General features: G+C 36.2%; 1 protein-coding gene across 1 annotated transcript in view; it reads left to right on the forward strand.

Annotated features, from left to right (window-relative positions):
- Positions 1-16,222, forward strand: part of SLC26A7 (solute carrier family 26 member 7) — a 63,142-nt gene that overhangs the window by 12,655 nt on the left and 34,265 nt on the right. The window contains exons 3-4 of the mRNA XM_053945886.1: positions 3,047-3,219; positions 10,867-11,031. Of these exons, the coding sequence (XP_053801861.1) occupies positions 3,047-3,219; positions 10,867-11,031 (338 nt within the window). The remainder of the gene's footprint in view (positions 1-3,046; positions 3,220-10,866; positions 11,032-16,222) is intronic.

Consider the following 16,222-nt stretch of genomic DNA (forward strand, 5'->3'; position numbering starts at 1 on the left):
GCTTTGTGCTCCTAATAGGTTGATGAAAGCTCTGTTTCTGAGCCCAAAGAAATCAAATTATAGAGGGCAGCTGGAAATAATACTCATTAGATTGAACCACAAATTCTTTGCTGTTCAGAAGTGGGCACTTGATGGCCCCTGAAGTTTGCAAGAAGGGTGAGATAGGCCCAGTGGCAACACACAGCATGACTGGGTAAAGGGAAGCAGCCCCTGCGGCTGTCAGAAGATTTAAGCAGGGAGGGTGGATCTCTTCTCTGAAGAGGAGAAAATCTCCTGAAAGGACAAAAGATGGTTCTGGGTAATCGCACTCAAAATGAACTCTGCAGAGTCTGATTGCACTAGTGTATGCAATGTTCTACTAAGAAGTTAGCAACACATTTTGAGCATCCTTTTTTATCAAAAATATTCAGTTACATTATAAAAAAAATACAATTCTGAACAGCTATAAATTGTCTTAGAGAAAAAGGAAAGCTGAAAGTTTGTTTTCCCTCAATGTACAGAGAGCATTTGAGCCTTTTGATGTCTGAAAAGGATCTGTACATGTGTTAGTGTCCTAATGTTGTAATGACTATATTCAACTCATGTTAAAAGGGAAGCATTCCAAGAAAAGATGGAAATTTAGAATCTGGAAAATAAATTTTACTCTTGAATACAGATAGATTAAAACTTTATCCTATATCAAAAAGCTGTTGCAAAACAAAAAAAAAATAGCACTGTATTGTCAGAAGTTTGTTGGTGTATGATTATTAGGAAGGCAAGAATTCCATCATAAGCATCTGGCTGCCATAAATTCTAGTAATGAAAACAATTGATAAAATAAGTAAGTATGCTGTTAAGTCTGATGTTTTATCCTTGGGAGGAAATAGTGTTCAGAGAATGCCTTACTGAGTTCCACAGTTCTGTAGATTTCTGCATGGTCCTTGGTGTTGAAACTCTTTCCATTCATAATTCTATTTCAAAATTAAATCTCAAAAAAAAAAAAAAAAAAAAGCAAAAAAAGAATTTTCTTGCACACATGTGATTTTTTTTAATTAATAAATTTGAGTGACATATATTGTTGATCTTTTCAGAAGGAAGGTCTCATGCACTTGTTCCCTCAGCCTCAGTTAAGGCATTGTGGTGTGTAGCTGAGTGTATAGGAGCCATGCTGCCTGCCTCAGCTGCTCCATAATTCCTTATGGACATTGGAGACAACCTCTTCACTTACCAGAGTTTTCTGTAAGATCTGGAATGCTCTCCATATGTACACAGGCTGTAAAGGTGTTCTTTGTTAGTGAAGGCAGTCATGTTAGTATGAAATGGAAAATCCATCAATGGCCCTGTTCAGTTTACTTTTATTGTCTTGAAATGCCTCTTTGAAAAAGCTGATCTACTTGAAGAGATTTCTCACCTAAGCAACAAACACATACACCTTTTCTTGACTTTTGTTAACATAATTGATTTTGAACCATTCTCTGAGACAGCTTTATCTGCCATAAATAGCACAAACACTTTGATTTAAGATAGAATTTCATGTAAGCTGTTTTCAAATTTAATTTTATGCAAACATCTTACAACCATAGAATGGCCAAGTTTGGAAGGAACCTTAAAGGTCTTCTAATTCCAATCCCTCTGCCATAGTCAGAAACACCTTCCACTTGGTCAAGTTGCTCAGAGCCCCATCCAACCTGGCTTTGAACACTTCCAGGGATGGGGCAAAAAAAGCTATGTATAATCAGACCTTGTTGGAGAGGAGTTAATTTGACTTCTGTAAAGGAAAATCCTACCTCACTACCTTCTAGACTACTATATGAATATCAACAAGTGCATGGAGAAGGGATATACTTTGATTATAAGATATCAGAATGGTCAAACAGCTACTGATAAGGTTCCACACCAAAGGTTACTAAAGAAACTAAGTTGTCCTTGTGATAGAAGAAACGTCCTTTTATTAATTATTAGCAGGCTGAAAGAAATTACGCAAAAGGTTGGACCTCATGGTCACTTTTCAGGGTGGGGGTATCCCTGGTGGGTTCCTGAGGAATTCACACTGTGAGCTTTACTCTGTGAAGGCCAAGGTGAGGGCAGGATTGTGTACACCAGGTCCTGGAGCAGTAGAAAAAAGGTGAGTTCAGAGAGAAATTGTTTAAAAATACTTTGAAAGTACAGATTAAAGAAAACAGTACAGCAGATGATGAACTTCTGCAACCTGCTCTCAACCTTCACATTGTGGAAGGAGAAATTACAAGCAGGTTCACACAAACCTTTGACAAATTCATGAATACTAGTCCACAAACAAAATTAAAAAAAAAAAAAACCAAAGAAAAACCAAACAGCTAAGGAAGTGCTTCTCTAACACAACAGCTGTGGATGCTGGCAATGAGGGCAATAGCCCACAGAAAAGGGCCAGACTTGTGTGCTTTCCCCAGGTAACACCTCTGACTATCACAGCTGGAGGCAGAGTACTGGGCAAGATGGGCCATTGGTCTGACATAGCAAGATGTTCTTATGCTCTAATAGCTCTGCATGTTTGTGTCTTTTAATGTTGAATTGTCATTTTCATTTATCTTTGTGTCACTAAATGTGCTTTACCTCTCTCAGCAAATAAATGCTTTTCTCGTAATTTGCCTCCATTTATTGAGAGAGCTAGGTACTATTTAATGGACTAGGTACTATATGTATAGTGTGAATTAATTGCCCTAGAAATTTGAATGGTGAACACTTGGGATTTTCAGACAAATAGCTGCTTGGTCACATCCAGGGTGAGTTAAAAGCATTTCTGTTAACTTGAAATCATTGCAAATTGTTGTATTTGAATCTCTTTTGTAAACCTGTCTTAATGAATGTGCTAAAAAAAAGATTTACATTTAATTTGCCTGTATAAATCGTATTTTATGGGAAGAAATGTGTGTTACATAGAAAAATACCTTAAAAATTGTTCTTATGATGACAGGAATGTAAAAAATGGCACTTTTACTCATAATGGCCATTTTGAAAAAGAGACCATGAGTGATGAGTACATACAGATATACAATTATTGGTGATTAATGTGTGGCTTTTTTTACAGGAACTTTTGCTTTAACTTCCTTAATATCTGCCAATGCAGTTGAGCGTCTTGTTCCTTCAGTCACAATTAATTTCACTGCAAACAATAATTCAGGAGTTTTGGGTTTGTCAGAATTTGAAATGCAGAGGATTGGAGTTGCAGCAGCAGTTTCATTTCTAGGAGGAATCATTCAGGTTGGTGGTGATCACATTTTCTGTATGCTACTGATGTACTGCCTTTGTGGCAGCTATGACATTTGTAATACTTTTTTTACTTCTCTGAGAAAAACTAATGAAAACATCTGCTTCAGTGCTCATAAATGATGAAATTAATGTGCTTTAAGAATTTGCTGTTCCTTTGTTGAGATGTAGTAATTATCTGTATGCATGCTCCCAGTGTTTTCCAATATGAAGCAAAAGCACATTCAGTCAGCTCTACTATAATACTCACTTGCAGTTGGTGTCCCCTTTCCTTCTTCAGAAATAAATATGAATCAGCTCCTGGTGAGCCCTGACATATTCCTGAGGCTTTCTGTTCCCCTTGGCTTGAAAAGCAATACTATACAATATCCAATAATTAAAAACAGTAGGGAAAACTTTAAATTCTCTTTAGAGTTCACACACCCATCATTAAAGTGAAATAGTAAAACAGATGTCTTCAAATGATTCTCTAAAGTTTACTTAAATGATCAGAGGTCTTTTAAATTTCTTCTTTTTTCATATTCTGGCCAAAAGGGCCAAGTTTCTTTATCCATTGCCAGTTGCTTAGGTCTTCAATGAAGGCTTCCCTCTTTTCTTGTAAATATTAAAATAGAAGTAATGTGCCAGCACGTGACATTGCAATGCCTCCTAGGTAGCTGGGCTCCTGAAACAAACTCAGACCCCTCCACTTGGTGCTCTGGATCCCTCTCCCATGCAGAGGATGAGCAAAGGGGCCCAGAATGGGATCTTCAGTAGCCTACGTGCTTGGCAGGAACTGGGGCGTGTACTTATGTTAGTCAGTAGGAAATATCAAGAGGCATTGTTATTTCTGTTGCATTTTTATAATTCTTTTATTGGTTTATGACGAGGATTCTTTTATTGGATTATGACTTGGGGTAGGAGCATGAAGGACAGCCTACAGACAACGCAGAAAGCAGAGCTGATGCAGATTGTGCCTGGCTGTGCCTGCACGTGTTGTCCCAATGCACCAGCATGTGCAGGCCAGCACTGCATCTTATGCAGGGTGCTCGCAACAGCAGAGTATGAATGGAGCTCTTCATGCAGGAGTCCAGTTCTCACAGCTTGGAAATCTACATATCTCTCCCAGAGAGGCCAAAATGTCTCATGTGGGAAGTTGGTGCCTGCATTCATTTGATGTAACTTCAAAATCCAATTCAGATATTATTTTGCTTGGTGGCTGAAGAATCCCATTAGGTGTGTGAGTGCTCCAGACCTCTTACTCTTTCATCCTGAAAAGTTCTGCTTTTTCATATGCTTTCCACTGCATCAGCTGATTTATCTCAGCCTATGTCCTGTTTAATCCTGACTGGAATGAGAAGAACTGGTAAATCCTCTCTGTATCTTCAGAGCAGGTCTGGCAGGGAACTGTGCCATGTGCATGGGCTCCTCTCCCAGGTCAATAATGCCACTTGCATTAGAATTCATACTAACACAGCTGGTGCTTGCCATGCTGCCACTAGTCCTTTATGTGAGTTTAATGGTTGGAGGCCAGAGTAAAACACTTATTTCCTAAAGAAGTGCCTTGAAGCTACTAATACTGCAATATACAGGTGAAAGTCATGATCAAGGCTGAGATTAAACTTTGCCATCTTCCCAGGTGCTGTTAAGTGTGGGAATCTATGTCTCTCATCAAGATTCCAGTTTCCCAACTAACAGTTGCTGCAAACCCCAGATAAGGTGACAGGGCACATCTTGCTCTTAATGGAGAGCTAAATCACAAGGTGACAGGGCACATCTTGCTCTTAATGGAGAGCTAAATCAGTCACCTTCTTCTATTTATTAGATTAGATTAGAAATTAACTAATAGCCTGAAATTAATGTATGTTCTGGGACAAGAAGAATTGCATGATGCATTTTGAGGCAACAGCTTTTCATTGAAGACATCCTGAAATACAAAAAGAAGTTGTATTTTCTGTGTAGTTGGTATCTGTGATGGTGCAGCTCGGAAGGGAGCAGACCTGGTTTATGTTGTCTACTATAAGACTTTAATTTTTCTGCAAAACAGTCAAAATGCAGTTCTCTAATCAGCCACTAATTGCACAAAAACAACAGATGCTGTGACTAATCCCTACCTTGGGCATCCTCCAGACGAAGGATGAAAAATCCTTGCCAAAACAGCTGTTTCCTTCCTGGAAAGAGTAGGTAAAGAGCTGAACAACCTTAGCCTAAAAAAGCAATTTGATGCTATTTTTCCAGTAGCCTGGCTAAGTACTCCAATCAGCAAATAATGTTAAAACAAAAGGGAAAACATACAAAATAGTGAGTAATAGAGGGAAGGCAGGGGAAGGGGGGAGATGCTTTTGAGATGAACTGCTGTTGGCTAATTTGTTTTATTGCAGACTACAGCTGTGCATATGTGTGTGATGCAAACTCTGAGCAGGCCCTGTGAATTTCAGTGCCATCTAGACATTAAATAAATCAGCATTGTTTTCTGATCATAAGACAAGGATAGGTAGAGATTGTCACAACTGAAATTTCGGTCTTAGCTGCCTAAGTTTTTCTCAAATGAATAGGTTTCAGAGTCCTAAACTTACCTCTGAAATCTAATATTTGAGGAAGTGTTCATAAAAGACAAAAGATATTTAGTTATATTAAGAGGTATTCTGATGAAGTTAAAATAGTATTAAAATAGAAAATAAGTAAACATAAAATAAAAACTGTAATTACCAAAACCATTTAATATAATGCATTCATTATTTCATTTTAAAAAGCAGAATGGAAGGCATAATGAAGATTTTTTAATGTTAATGTAGCTGCTACTCTATAAAGATAAACAGAGCATGGAAAACAAATCAAACTAATAGAAATCTTCCCTGATATCAAATACCTTGGAGGTATTGATGAGGAGAGAAAATGATGGAACATAGCAGACATCTATCAAGTCATTTTGTAATTAAAATTGGATGCTGCCTTTATAACATTAAAAAATCCTCAAAAGAGCTTTTGGGTAAGATTTTTTTCCCCTAGAATGCAAGAATGCTTCCATAAATACATGTGTCTCTAAAATAATCTCAGCATACTAAACTGAAATTCAAGATTAAGATTTGCTGAATAAATAGAGGAAAGCTCCTTGCAGATCAAACTGAGAAAAAAAAATACCCTAGGAAAAAAACCTTAATTCTCTGTAGACCACAGTTTTATAGACTTCAGTTGGGCTATTATTCTGTAGAGTAGAAATAGCTGCTTATTGCAGTCCAGTCTTGTAACATTTTTATTAGCAAGTTTTTCATCTACTATATTTTAAAAACTAGCATGTAATTAGTTGCTGATATACAGTGTTGGATTTAAAAATGTTTCTGGTTTTCAAGAGAACAAATTTACACAGTCCATTATCAATTTGTTTAATAACAAAGGAGCACATTTGAATAAGAAGGGTGTTTTTGTAAGGCAATATTCTTGTCCAAATCTCTATTAACCTGTGGGAAAAACGATGCTGCAGTATTCTGTTACACATAGCTCTGCATGAGGTGAAAACATGAGTCTATTATACAGTGATAATCAGGGAAAAAGTTAATTTTTCTTTTACAGTGGAAACACCTTATTACAGGCTCATATTCTGTATTTTGAAAACTACACGTAGGTTGGTGGGAGTTCTGGTTCCCACAATTACAGTAGAGCATACTATGCGTTAGTACAGAAAGACCAGAGAAAAGACTTTTCCAGGTCCTGGAATGAGGAAAGTTCACTCTGCACACCATCAGAAGCTACCAGACACTCTCAAGACACCCAGAATGAATATAGGAGCTGCAGCTCAGAAAATCAAAAGCTAGTGGTCTACCAGTTAGATGTCTATTGAAACAGGCCATGGAGAGTTTTAAATTGGCAACCCAGCTGAGTTGAACTGTGTCTGACTGTTGTCTCTAGAGGGTCCATAGATTTCTTCACTTTTGCAACCTTAGATTCTGAGATAACCAATATAATGTACTAAATGAGAGGCTCACAGTCTGTGCTGGTTCCCTCCAAGAGATGTTCCCATGTCTGGCCTCATCCACCCAGCCCACGCAGCAAATGATCAGAAAGGGCCCCATCAGTTTGTCTGCTGTAACAGTGGAAAACCCCTTCCAGTACAGTGAAGTTTTGAGGGATTTAAAATTCATTCTCCAAAGCTGAATCTGTGCAGTAGGTAACATGATATCAGTCTTTCAGTTTCTAGAGACAGAAAGTTTGACATTAGTGATTTCCAAAGACCTGTTAAGTGATAAAAAATTTTACTGGCCATGAAGTTAAATTAACTATATGTTGAATGGAATTTTAATAATAATTATAATAGACTGAGCATGTTGTCATGGGAAGAAAGTATTGAAAGTGGACAAGAACCAAAGGTTCTGAATAATGAACATAGAGGGCTTTGCTTTTTGCAATTGCTCATTTTTCTTCTCCTGGCTATATTCCCATTCTCTTCTACTTGTCAGAGTAAAATTATGGAGAAGTAAAGACAGCTGCAAAACAAAGGTTCCCTTTGTATAATCTTTCTTCCATTTGGAAATTTGCTTATTTTAAAATTTTTTTTAAATTTTTTTAAATTTTTTTTTTAGAAATCACACCTTCCACCACTTCTGTGTAATCACTCCATTGTATACCTCATTTCTGTGATCTTTTCTCCTTTACTGTGCATTAACTCAAGGCTGCTTTCCCTCACTTTCTCTTGTATTGCTTTTTCTTTTCTCTGAAAGGTCTTGATTTCATTTACATGAATTTATTCAAGAATGTATACCTAGCGAAAGCAAAATTAATCTCAAGAAAGTTACTTCTTAATTAATCTTTTTACATGGTATTGTGTACTGAAAGTGCCACACAAATAAACAAGAGCCAAGTGCCTTTCAAACAATTTTTATACTGTGCATATTCTTTCCCTGAAGTATGCTTTTATCCTCTAGGAACTGAGTTTTTAAAAATTAAAAATTCTGGATACAATTCTAAAATATGTGAAAATTTAGTTTCTTTTACAGTTTAAGGAAATCTCAGTATTATGACAAATAATAAAAAGAAAAAAATATTTGCTTTTTTCTTTTTTTGCTGTTCTAGCACTTTACTGTCACTTTTGTCTGTAGTTTGCATCAGGAATGAAAAGAAATCATAAATTTTAACAGAAAATAAAGTAGATGTAAAAATGACCATCACAACCAATAGCCAAGATAAAGCAGAATGTTAGACATTTCTTTAAGAATATTGAACTTTCTACAGTTTGGTCACTGTTACTGGGTGAAAGATTTTATGACATAATGCAATGTAATGCAATTGAGTGCTGTCAGCTTAGCTAAGTTTCAAATGGTGTTTATTCAAAATGCAGTGGCAGCCAAGCTTAAATGGCTGTTGCCCAGCATGGAGGGTTAATTGTAGAGTCAGTCTGGGTCTGTGTAAATGATAATAATTTTATCTGTCAAGAAAACTCTCATGCAAATATATTTGGGAGGCTTGTTTCAAAACTTTTTTCCTCCTTGTGATCCATGCAGTTTCTGTACATTACTCACATTGCAAGGACAACATGAGGTTCCCATATCAGTTTATGCTGAAAATTACACCCTCCACCTACAATCTTTCCTGGTCTGGTTGTTTCATTTTTAGATCTTCTCCATGGAAGATGTATGGGTGCACATCATATTTATTTAACTATCATGTAAATAAAGAGTAGGATGTTCATGCTCATGAAGTACTGCCTTTGTTTCTGGGAGTCCTGAGCTACCTTCTGCAGTAAAGAGAGGGGACCAAGTGTAGGCTGCTGCTTGTTTAATTGAGTGGCTGCAGAAATTGTATAACTGGAACCAAACTCAAGGTTTGCGTGCATTTTACATTGCCTACGGATATGTGCAATTAATAAAAACTGTGTTTGAAATGTGTTCTTTTAGTTAGCACCTGTGAAGCATCCTCTTAAAATGGTGAAGATTAAAAGAAAAAAAGTAAAAAACCAAAAAGTAGATCTGAGAGTGATGCTGAAATTTCTAACCTTAGCAATCATTTTGCCTTAACTCACAATATTAACTTTCTCTGAAATGTTAATAGTAGCTAATACTTCTCTGTGATATTATGTAGTACATAGAATTGTCTCTGTGGTTTTGATTCCATGCCTAAATAAACATCCAATTTCCTGGAAACTAAGCTGTTACACAGTTAGAAATTTCACATTCAGACAATGCAAACCAATTTTGGAAAACAAACAAAAATTCACGAGGGAAGGGAGAATTTAATTCTTATTGAACTTTGCTACTGTGAACAATGTTTTAAATATATTAGTAGACACACTGTTAGAACAAACAGCTAAACAAAATATCTGAAATTAGTAATTATCAGTTTTAGGCCCCACTAACTAAATTGCTACTCACCAAGGGTATACAGTAATTATCATTATTGGAGTCCAATCTTGAATGGCAATCAATATTCCAATTGCTCATAGTAAAGAGCAATTTACATGCTATTCGTGGGAAGTAAAAAAAAAAATCTCAGATTTAATCTCCCAAATGGAAGACGATATTGCTCACTAGAGGTTTTGTGGTAAATTAAAAGCCACTTATTTTGATATTTTTGTTTGTTTTGTGGTACTATACCCAAAGCTCACTGCATACATGTTGAGTCTTATGGTGAGAACATGAATGATGTTCAGGCATAAAGAATTATAACATCTGAAAATAATAGTTTTAACTTCAGAAAAAAACCCAAAACAAACAAACAAAAAAAAAAAAAAACCAAGCCAAACCAAAACAAAACAAAACAAAAAAACCCAAACCAAACCAAAAAAAAAAAAAAAAAAGAAAGGGAGACTGTGATATATTCCAAACGATGATATTTAGTATGGTAAACACGAAATAAATGTCTTCGATAGTTTTTCAGGGAGAACAACAGCAAATGCAAAAGACCATAGAAGTAAGAAACTGCAAAACTCATCATGAGGGAGATAATGTCAATGTAACTTAATGAGGATCAGAAAAGCATTAAGTGTTCTGTAAACCACAGTAGCAGCTGTAGTCATCTAACAACTTTGTTCAAAGAATTAAGAGTTGTCAAATCTCATTCTTTGGAGGGAAAGAAGGTGCGAAGCCCAGGATAAGGGGAAAAAAACGTTGAACACAACAATATCTACGATAGTTGTAGATCCTGCTGTAGCTTAAATTTCTGTATTAGAGGTCTCAACAGAAGAATCTGAATAGCACCTCATAAATTTGGTCTCTGTTGAAATTACTCATGTTGAGAATCCTGATAGTGACATTATGGCAATCAGTAAGCTGGACCAAGATATGGCTCTTGGCCCATTTAGGCTGCATAGCAGTGGAGCAGGAATAAGTCTTAGAACCAGCCTCAAATTTTGAGTTGCTGTACTTGTTGCAGTGTTGAGTTGATGTTTTTATGGTGTTTATTGTGCTAATATATTTGAGCAGGTGTGAATATTTAGAGTTTTTTTCTGTCTGCTTTTGTTACTAAACCAGTGTTAAAGTCTGATAAACTAGTGAATAAAATACTGTAGGTAAACCCACAGAACTTCAGTGCATTCCGTTTTCAGATAGATTTGTCTGCCAAAGGACTTTTGCTTTGTATCTTCAGCTCATTTATCTTATAACTTATTAAAAGGACTCTGACTCATTGTCCTATCACCAAGAAGCTGCTGATCCTCCTGCTTTTGCCTTTTAGGTAGCGATGTTTGTGCTGCAGTTGGGCAGTGCCACTTTCTTGTTAACAGAACCTGTCATAAGCGCCATGACAACAGGAGCAGCTACACATGTCGTGACTTCACAAGTGAAGTATCTGCTGGGAATGAAAATGCCATATATATCAGGACCACTGGCATTTTTTCATGTGAGTTCAGTGAAAGAGATGGGTTACTTTATTAGATAAAATTTTATTATATGCACTATTTGTCTCTGTGTAAGAGTATGGAATTTGTTATGCACATGTGTGAATGAACAGAAGATGAACCTTCATCTTGCTTTAACTGTTTGTAAGAGAATTGGAAAACCTGATCGAGAACTAGCAGGGATGGATATGAAATGCAGACAAAAAATCAAAACCCCACAATTCCTATAAAGATTTGTAGGGACGGTATGTTTATTACAGCTCTGGACACATGTGGGGATCATTCCCCTTCAAAGGACATGCATGCTTCTGAGAACTCCTGATCCCTTTTTATTCTTTTTCACTAGTTTACATATGCATAGAATTTCACAATAGGTTTATGCATATTCATTCTGCCGATTTCACGGTACACTTACAGCTAGCTATACTTGTAGCCAGTTTTTTATCAGAAAGTACAAAAAGAACTCCTGGGTCACTCTGTCCTGTCTTCTTCAAGGTTCGAGAAGCTTCTCTTATCTCTTCAGCTTGGAAATTCGCATTCTTTCTCCTCATCTGGGGGAGTTTTGCTAGTGCTGCAGAGTTAACCAGACGGAACAGCATATTTTACTTATGTTAGCAAGCTCAAAGTGGCACATTTCACCTAAATCCGAAAGGATTTCTACCCTGTTAAATTTTCACTCTGTTTCAGGTACAGTAATTAATTTTAAATATGTTTCTTAGGGTGTCAATAATCCCTTTTATTATTCTGAGCCATTATACACTCATACAGGGAGGGTAATCTCTCCCTGGGTCATAATGTGGAAGGAATATAAATTTAAACATATTTTCTTCATATGCTGCTGAAATCTGACCATTATTGTGATAAAAGGAAAATGACCCATTATTTGTGCATCTCCTATGCAAAAATTACTCTAGATATGTTATTTATTATTTTATGACATGTTACTACTTTGCCATAAACACAGCAAGCGGACAGCTTTAACGTAATTTTTATAAAATGCAGGCTGCATTTCATGCAGTATTGTTGCAAATGAGTGGTTAGGCTGCTTAAAGCATCACCATCAGGGATATTGGTAAAAAGCAGGTATGAGCTTAATATGAACTTATGAAAGTGTGCTTTTAACAGAGTTCAGCAGCAAGGTTCACTCACTTCGAGGATGAAGCATTCATAGGAAAATTACATTAGTATAAATTTAGAATGGATTACATGGAGACTGAGGATGAAAAAGGGTAAGGGTGCAAAGGGTATGGACACAAAAAATAAGATGTGCAAAAGGGTTTAACAGAAATTCATCATTGAGTAATTTAACATTTATTAAGTGATTCAATGGGATTTTTAATAAATATAACCGTGACTTAATTACAGTTTCATGATAATAACATTCACACCATAATAATTTCACATGCACACAGGCAGAGATAAGTGCATGTCTGTCTGTTGTGTAAAGGTGCTTATCAAAAATTCCCTCTGGCTTCGGGGAAATATTCATGGCAAATTCCTGAGTGTTTCTCACCAGGCAGGGTTGCACCTCAAGGAGTCTGTGTGCATGCGTGTTTATCAGCCTCGTTGTGATGGTCTTTCGAGTATCGCAGACTTGAGGGTTCCTGAGTTCTGAGAGGTGCCCCACAGAGAGGGAGGTGCTGGCACAGCCCGCTGTGGCCCTGAGGAGCTCAGAAGGCCTCACTTAGGACTGTCGTGTGCAGGGTCACAAGGTGATTTGCTTTAGTCATCAGTTTGTTTCCATCCTGGCCATAACCCACGCTGGCAACTACTGGAGTTTCCAAAATATTTGGAAATTGTTTCCAAAACTTCGACAATAATGGTGCTGGTCTACTTGGGCTCCAGCTCAGGTAGGGAATGTTCCAAGGCTGTCAGGGGATGACTGATCACCCTTTATTCCCCACCTCAGCCCCACAGTGGATGTTGCTGTTACAGTGTTTTCCCACCTGTATCATGTGAAAGCACCTGGTCTGGTCCGGGACACGTCCCCACCTAACTGGTTTGGTCAAGGCCACAAGGTGATGCACCACCACCAGTGCCACGGTTACAGCCCTTGGAAAGTACAGATTTTTGGCTGAAACCTTAAAGAGCAAATCAGTATAATCTTATTACACAAAACTTACAAAACATATTCTTGGTGGTAACTTATTCCAGCAAGCCCTGAGTTTCAGTGCTGTGAGCATAATCTCTTGGCATTATTAGTGTTACAACAGTGCCTGTCAAAATGATATTTTACTCATAATAAAACTGTATTTACTTGCTGAGGTGCTATCTACATTGCACTGATAGTGAGACTTCATCTAGTCAGCCAATAAATTAGGACATCTCATTTAAAAGCATTGATTATGTCTTTGTGCTCTACTACATGCTTTATTTTTTCCTATTATTTGGAAAATTTGTTAATGTGAAATCTTGATTAGAAGATGTTGCTTTTTAGAAAGCTTTCCTCATAGTTTTTTATAAATTTGATAACTTTTCATATGGATAATACATTTGTTAAGTTTTTTACAGGACCAATTTATTAATGAAAATTAGGAGCATGTAATAAACACAAGTAATTTATCCATTTATCTTGTAGACATATGCGTAAAAGTGTCATAGCTATTTTTATGAGTGATCATTTGGCTTATTAGACCTTTAAAATGGTTCTTCATTTTTTTTTCATTATTTAAAAACCTTTTCATAACTGATTCTTAATATAAAATGTGAACAGCCTCTTTTTCGTGGTGTTTCCATGGAGACTATACTTACATATAGGAATATTGTCATCTTGTAGAGATGACTGGTGTTAAGTAGTGCAGCCAAGGCATAATCAAAATACACATTATGAGCAATAATAAAGAACAGCAGTGATATGAAGAAATATTTCCACCTTGGTGTGCTGATGATATCATAAATTAGGTCATTCAAATGCTTTGAAAGAAAGCTATTCCCTCATCCCTTATATTTTTAATGCATTTGAAACAAGTTCTTTGCCTTTCTCTTCTCTTTTGAAATCAAACCCCTTTGAACATATTCCAAAAAAGAACTTTCCTGAATTTTTAAGGTTCTGAATTGCTCTGTAAATTGTGTGTCTACACTACAACTTGAAATAATGATGAAAAGGGGCAATTTTACTATATAAATCTTTTAAAATATTTCTGGTGTCTGTTCAGACTTATGAATTGCCTTAAGAAGGTCCAGTATCTCAGTCAAAAGCACCAGAGCTAGACTTTAACAATAATTTTCTTCTGTTGTTGTAGTTTCATGTGAAAATTATATTAATTAGATATAAGGTAGTTTGCACATGTGTCTAGAGCGTGAAAGGCAACTTTGGCATGTCTCTCTGGACACGTTCTTCACTTCAAATTCTCAAAATTCAAAGACTGCTACTTTTGCTACATTTTTTTTCTTTGTCCACTCCAAAACACCTCCCACTCACAAAACCAATTGCTTTGCCTCAGGCAGCCTTTGGGTTGGCAAAGCAAGAATAAGAATGTTTAATAAAGTGTGATAGAAGAGTTGCAAGCATAGCAAGCCAGTGAAATGAATTCTTTATAGCATGTGAGATCATGGTTAAATACGTAGAAAGGAACTTTGCATATGGAGAACAAATCTAGTACACTGGCCTTGAGCCTGTGGCATTTCTGTGTTTAGACATAGGTTATGTAACTTAATAAATTTTGTTTTCCCTGTACATGGTTTGTCACATTTCAATTGAACTGCACATTGCAGCATCAGCTTGTATTTTGCAAATGGAAAAGTGAAGGTGAAGAAGAAAAACAGTGAGGGAATAATTCATGTGAGATCTAACTTTACAAGGGAAGAGAAAAGTGTCAAGTTTTACTCAGCACCTGAAAACGGAAGAACATACTTGTATTTCCCCCGTATTTGTGTACAGTTATATTTCTCTTTCCACATGTTTATGAGAAAATACAACACTGCAAAATGAACTGCAATGTAACAAACTTGCTTTGGAAAACTGGATCTTTTGTGGCTGTGTTGCAAAATCCTTGTGTGGTTTTGCTGCAATTCTGAAAAAAAAACCCAAAAAACCCAGACCTTCACATTCTGCTATCAGTCCTTTCTTTTCATCCTTTTTTTCCCAGCTACCTCTACAGTTTACTGTATTTGCCTGTACATTTTCCCTCCAGTGTGACATATCCAAAAAACATAAGAATGAAATATTTTTCAAAACGAAATGAATTTGTCCACTTTTAAAATGTATTGTGTTAAATAACATGTTCCTTTAATTCCTTTGTTTGCTTCAGCCTCTATACGTATTTTAGAGCTAATCTTTTGGGGTTTCATGTAGACATTGAAAAAACAACTCAGAGCATTTCATTACTACATCCAAATACACACCCTTTCTAGGGTGATATTGAAGATTACAATGTTCAATATCACCTCAAAACTGATGGTTTCCCATGAGAAAAGGAACATTCAGTGTCTGTTTATATATGTGCAAAACTTGAATATTTTTTGTTTCACTCAGGTCAAAATTTGCATTGATCACAAAAAAGTCTACTGATTGTTCATAATGTGGTTACATAGGTTCTATTAAGAATCTTTATACAAAACTATCAATGAAACTAAAACTATGAGGCAAACAGCTCAATTACTGTTATTGCTTATTTTTAAAATATTTTAAATTATAGAATGAAAAAGATTTTAAAAAATAATTTAAATTATAGAATGACAAAGATTGCTTTGTGAACTGCAATATCAAGCTAAATCCTGCTGCATAATTTCCAAATTATTTCTGTAAATGTATAATCTAAATATGTGAAATGCTGAACTTATAACTACATTTTTGATCAAAACATTTGTAAATCTTTTGAATCAGTTGCCAATGCTACTGCAAGCTTGAGCTTTATGTACTTAGATTTAGGATTTATAGTTTGATCTTGGATCAGTACAGTAACTGACTGGACAGAATACAATGTAAAATGTACAGTTTAAAGAGATGTCTTGTGCATGTTAATTACATTCCTGTTAAGAGCCACATGCTCTTTCTTTCTTGTGAAAGGGTCTCCTTGTTTCACTGGTCATGCCATGAATTGAGTGGTTTTAGGTTTTTAAAAAATGGTTACCCAGGAACCAACTAATCAGTGGAAGCTCCTTAGTCTAATGCAGTAATTAATTTAATATTAATGTATTACTGCCAGAATTGTTTTGGTGTACTACAGACACTTTTGGGATAGGGCTGTTTGG

The sequence above is a fragment of the Vidua chalybeata genome, chromosome 1 (genome assembly GCF_026979565.1).
Source record: "Vidua chalybeata isolate OUT-0048 chromosome 1, bVidCha1 merged haplotype, whole genome shotgun sequence".
NCBI classification, from domain to species: Eukaryota; Metazoa; Chordata; class Aves; order Passeriformes; family Viduidae; genus Vidua; species Vidua chalybeata.